Genomic DNA, 5,989 nt, shown 5'->3' with positions numbered 1-5,989 from the left:
ATTTTTTTTTAAAATTAACTAATTTATGATTATCTTACTTATTATGTTATACAGTTTGCCCAGGGCTACTCTCCTTAAAAATGTTATATAAAGTAAACTATCCTCTTATGATTTTTCAAATTTTAAGTATACTTCATAATTTAAAAAATGATATCGATTGATATTAATATTTTAATAATAATAAAAGATTAAATAGAATGTTATAGTAATGTTATCTAATCTTTGGTATTTCTAACATTTTTTCAAAATTTTGACAGTTATTTTTTATAATAAATTTTTTATCAAAATATATTTTATATATTTAATTTATATAATAAAAAACAATATCAAAATATACATACCACCGTTTACAATAAATTGTATAATTATTAAAAAAAAGTGTTTTCAAAAGAAAATTGAAAAAATAACTTTTATCTTCCAATTTTAAAAGCTTTTTAAAATAGTAAAAACGTTTAAAAAAACTATCATTAAAAATTTCATATATTATGTTTTTCATAAAATAATAATGTATATAGAAAATTATAAATTGATTATAAAAAAGATCGGTGATTTTATATATGCTGAAAATTTCAAAATGAAGGTCCTACCACCCTTACCAAAAATCACCTCCCTCCGTACGCAGCCGGGGACGAACAGCTGTACCATTTCCATGTAAACTTAATGCCCTCTCCCACCTTCCTATATAACCTCACCCCTACCCTCCATTCCTTCTCACCTCACCTCACCCCACCCCACCACTCCCATCGCCATTTCAAATCCTCCCCTGTCTGTGTCTTACTAGGCGCAGAGATACCACATAACGCCATTGTTGCCTCTCATGAAACCAGTTGCAGCTCCTACAACACAACAGCATCACCATATTTCATCATTCCATCTTCACTTGTACGACTACCGAAGCTAATTAATCAATGGAGGCGCCTCCCTACTACGCGCCACCGCAACAACACCACGGTTCATCTCGCCCCACCATAGGTTTTCCACTCGGCACCGCTTTGCTCCTGATTGTCGTTTTCAGCCTCAGCGGTATCTTCTCATGTTGTTACCATTGGGACAAACTTCGTCACCTCCGCGGTGATTTCTCCGACGCCGATCCTGATTCAGACGACAGTCAACATCACTCCGCTTCTAAACCTAAACCTCCGTACTCGGTATGTAATTCAATTCCGATCAGATCTTAAATCAAGCACCTAATCGAGCTTTTTTGGCCAATTGATTCACACGATTATTCCTCTCTGTCAAAAACTATTGTTGAAATATCTTAGTAATTACCTGCTGAAACAGGAAAAGAAGCAAGATTGTGATCGGAGTTTACCGGTGATAATGGCTGGAGATCAGTTCGCGAGGTTCATAGCAATGCCGTGCCCATGTGAACCACCGAGACAGGAAAAGATCACGGCAGAAGAGATTCAGAAACCGCCAAAACCACCGCATGTAGTCGTCACCATATGTTAATTTTTCTCTGTACATATCAATTTTTAATATATGAAAATGAAATGGATTTTGTGATTCGTCTTCTTGGTTCTTTTCATTTTTATTTAGACTTTTTACAGGATTGGGTTCAAGTTCAACAATGGAAGTTAAACTTGGACTTTTTTGTGTGGAATATGCTACACACCAAACAAAAACAGTTTGCCACGCCGCGAAAAGATCAAAATTTTACCCACCATTTTTTATTTATTTCACTAAAATTGTAACCATTAAAATCAAAAAAGTATTTTGTAAAGATTCCTTACTTATTAAACTGTGACTTATAGTAAAAAGTATATTTGCTAGTATATATTTCTAAAATGGAGCACGTCTTAGAATCAAATCCCATATAAACATGTGGTAAAAAAAAAATATGTATATTTATTTTTGTAATTTATCTAGATTTTTTCAAAAATATCTTATATCTTTATTAGCTTTTTAATGTTATTTATATCAGTTTTTATTAAATTACTAGTATTGTAATATATATGTTCATGCATTATTATAATAATGATATTGTAATATATGCCAATTTTTAAGTTTTGATTTAAATATGTTATATGTTTTAAATTATTAAAAAGTATTTATATATATAATTTTGAAATAGAAGGATTAAGTTTAAAATATATTATTGATTGATGCCATTTTGATATATTTCTAGCCTAAGAGTATCAGATGCTGTCTCCGTTCTTTGAGGTTGATAGTTCAAGTCTCATCGTAGACATAGATGAAATTGAGTGTTAACTTAGACCATCTCCAACCCTACTCCATTTTTTATTTCATTTTTACCCCTAAAAAGTATATTCCATAATTCTAACTTATATAAATTGTGAAACATACCACTTCTATTAATTTTGTTCTAACAAATATATAATCTATATTTTTTCATTACAATAATATTAAATAAATAAGATTATATTTATAACACTTAATTATAAGCTTTTGTAAAATACGTTACCGTGTTTTAAAATTTCAATATATATTTAAATTTTAATATGAATTTGATAAACAAAAAACAAATTTTATATTTATAATTAATTAATATAATTTAATATATAACACAATATTATACGTATTAAATATTACATTTAAATCATAATTAATAGATAAAATAAACTAGAAATGTATAAATATATAAAAAGAGGGACTAAAATCGACAACTCAAACTCCATTTTGGGGGAAATGAATAGTATAATACCATATTTGGTGTTATACTATTCATTTCCCCCAAAATGGGAGAATAAATGAGATAAGGTTGGAGAGGAATTGAGGAAGAAATGAAGAAAATAATGAAAAATGAGAGTGAGTTCGAGATGCTCTTATGCGTAGATTAGATTTGCTGGTTAAAAAAAACATAATATTACAAGTAATAAAATTTACTTTTAAAATATAAATATATTATCGAAATAGACTAAAATGTATACACCTAAATCTTGAAATATCAAAATTGATACATGGAAGTTGAATGTCATTATGATGTAAAACAATAATAATTTAAAATCAAATTTGATATTATATTAGTCTTTTAACCAAGAGATATAAGAAATAATGTTGGATTGCAGGAAATAATGCAAAACATGGAATACATGGTATTAGATTGGAGATGTCCTAACAAAATAAAATCTTATGAACCTAAAATCAATTGTCAATAATAATATTAAATAATTGGTTTATTTTGCTCAATCCATGATTCTCATATATATCGAGGCATTAACCATTCTTTTATCACTTGTCGCATATCTACCGTTTGGGGCCTCATGGAAAGATATTGGAATTAGACATCCCTCGTTTCACTACATGTCGTCATATCCAGATATGCTTCGGTGGTTGGGTTTGCAGGCCTTAACACAGTGCATCAACAAAGTTTAGATGCATTCATTTTAACCCCTTTGACGGACGATTTTGTCTAAGCTTTTCGGATTAGAAAAGCATGAAAAGATGCCATTTTTTACGACATAGTGGGTGTTTGGCTTATCTTTTGAGAGCTCAAAAGTTCTTTTTGGAAAAGATAAAATGCAAAAGATGTTTGGCAAAAGCATTTTAAAAACAACTTTTGGATTTTTGATATAAGGAAAACTGACTTTTTGGTAAAGTCAGGGAATCCTGACTTTTTGTAACTTTTGCCAAAAAGACTTTTGCCTCCAAAAAAGATAAGTCAAACACTCTCATAGTTTCACAATCTTATATTTGTTTGTTTAATATGAGTGGTTACAAAACCTTTCTATAACTTTCATGTAATTCTTTAGCATTTGTTAGTTTTTTTTTTCCAATAATATCTGTTGTTCAATAAAATGAAAGAACTAATTATGATACAAAGTGAAAATTAAACTAAAAAACGGTAATCAAGGGGAAGGGCTATGATTCAGTTTAGAATATATATTTAGATGCAAATTAAACTAAAAAATAGTAATTAAATTTGGGAAGTTGTTTAACTAGGAAACTAAACCAGTAACAAGACAAAACCAAACAATTTGTAACATCCCAATTTTCAAGACCAAAAATTTTGTTTTTAATTAAGCAATTCTAAAACAGATTACTGAAAAGCATCATCGATTCATATCATTTCATAAAACATAGTCACGTGTCTCAAACCATATCATAAAATAGTAATAATGTCAGAATACAATCCCAAGAATCTCATAATGCGGAAATTATGTGTGTATGTGTGTGATGCGTTGCTACCATGTCGGCTTCTTCCCCTTCGAAGAAGAGGTACCTGGAAACAAAACTGAAAACCGTAAGCACGAAGCTTAGTGAGTCCCCTATCATACCACATACCATAACACATAATGTCTATCTCTCGGTATCTTTCAACCGATATCTGTCTGGCATAACTGGAAGTTGGGTTTCCATTCGGTATCTTTTACCTGGTAACCAGGAGCTGACCTCCCCTTCGGTATCTTTCAACCGGTAACCGAAGACTATTTCACCCCTACCACTACCACATAATAATATAACACATTGTTAGGCATGCTTGGGTTCTGACGACCCCTTCGGTATCTTTCAACCGGTAACCGGGGACTATTTTACCCCTACCACTACTAACATATATCACAAAGCATCCTACCACACAAACATAACAGATAATGGCATACCAAATAATTATCACAAAGACAATCATCTAACAAACAACTTCTTACTAGTGGGCCGACATTGTGGCCTTAGACCCACCTCTACTGGAAGGTAACTCACCTCAATGTCGTGTAGTAACTGAATTGTCCTCGGTGCTGGAATCGACTCCTCTCAAACTCCTACACATAAAAACCTTCCTTAACTACCCTTTCATACTCATAACCCTTTTAAGGGTCAACTCAGGTCAAAGTCAAAGTCAAAGTCAACGCCCTGGTCAAAGTCAACATCCTGGATGACTCAACTCGCCGAGTTCCATTACTCAGAGAAACTCGCATTCGCGATCGGACTCGTCGAGTTACCCTCTAAATCGCTGAGTTTCTCCTTACGACAGAATTGAGACTTTCCACTTGAACTTGTCGAGTCCGTCCTTGGACTCGTCGAGTTCTCCTTCCTACGGGTCGGAACATTTGCTCATCGACTCGTCGAGTCCTTCTTTGTATCAGTTGGGACATTGTCTTGAACTTACCGAGTTCATCATGGAACTCGTCGAGTTCTTGATCTTCAAGTCCATATTCACGTCCATCTTGTTGAGTCCTCTTCTAGACTCAACCAGATTGCTTAGAAACAGAAAAGGTTGGGGAACCAAGACCCGACTCGCCGAGTCCTATGAACGACTCGCCGAGTCCCCCAAAGTCCAAGTTCATACAGTCGATTTCAGTCGGGCTTATTGCACCCAAAGCATAGATCTAGGCTCCTAGGGTCGATATAACATGTAAAGTTACAAACTTTACGTGCATGCATGGGTGTTATTAAGCTAAAACACCAAAACTAAGCCATATAGGAGTTATAATGCATGGAATAGGGCCATAGCTCAATAAAGGTGGCAACTTTGAGCTTCCTTAGCCCAAATGTTCCCAGATATGAAGTCATCACTCTAATATTCACTCAAATCCCAATAGTGACTTATAAATGTCCCAAAAATGACAAGATGCAAGCCCTAATGAAGATCTAAGTAAAGGAAAGCCAAGGTTGAAGCTTTTTACCACAAACAAGCTTGAAATGCAACCAAGACTCTGGATCTACAGCCTTCTTCTTGAACCTCCAAGCCTTTCCTTCCTTCTCCAAGCTTCAAATCACTAAAATGGCCCAAAATAGCTCAAGAATACTCACAAACTAATTAGGGTTTCGAGAATAGGGTCTGAGGGTGATGGAGGCTGGAGTGGAGGCCATATAAGTTGTTTAAATAGGGTGTAAACCCTGAAATTTAGGGTTTCATCCAGACAGGTCTACTCGTCGAGTCGGGCTTCCAAATCGTCGAGTAGATTCTTCCACCCGCGTCCAAGATTCGCCATCTACTCAACGAGTGTGGGCCTCAACTCATCGAGTCCCAGTATAAAATGCAAAAACTCATATTTAGAATACGTACCGGAAACCAGGCGTTACACAATTA

General features: G+C 33.7%; 1 protein-coding gene across 1 annotated transcript; it reads left to right on the top strand.

The window, feature by feature from the left end:
- Nucleotides 1–697: 697 nt before the first annotated feature.
- Nucleotides 698–1,508, top strand: LOC145160249 (uncharacterized protein At5g65660-like). The gene is made up of 2 exons (XM_079079372.1): nucleotides 698–1,148; nucleotides 1,282–1,508. The coding sequence occupies exons 1-2, from the start codon at nucleotides 909–911 to the stop codon at nucleotides 1,450–1,452; spliced, it is 411 nt and encodes a 136-aa protein (XP_078935498.1). The 5' UTR covers nucleotides 698–908; the 3' UTR covers nucleotides 1,453–1,508.
- Nucleotides 1,509–5,989: the final 4,481 nt, after the last annotated feature.

The sequence above is a fragment of the Lactuca virosa genome, chromosome 2 (assembly GCF_052849685.1).
Source record: "Lactuca virosa cultivar CGN04683 chromosome 2, Lactuca_virosa_CGN04683_v6, whole genome shotgun sequence".
In the NCBI taxonomy this organism is placed as follows: domain Eukaryota; kingdom Viridiplantae; phylum Streptophyta; class Magnoliopsida; order Asterales; family Asteraceae; genus Lactuca; species Lactuca virosa.
Note: the sequence above shows the minus strand (reverse complement) of the source record. Positions and strands in the feature narration are given on the sequence as shown.

Excerpts from the sequence above, each read along its gene's own strand:
- LOC145160249 (XM_079079372.1), top strand. The coding sequence starts at position 909 with ATGGAGGCGCCTCCCTACTACGCGCCACCGCAACAACACCACGGTTCA. Across the intron at positions 1,149-1,281 it reads AACCTAAACCTCCGTACTCG|GAAAAGAAGCAAGATTGTGA; the intron begins GTATGTAATTCA and ends CTGCTGAAACAG.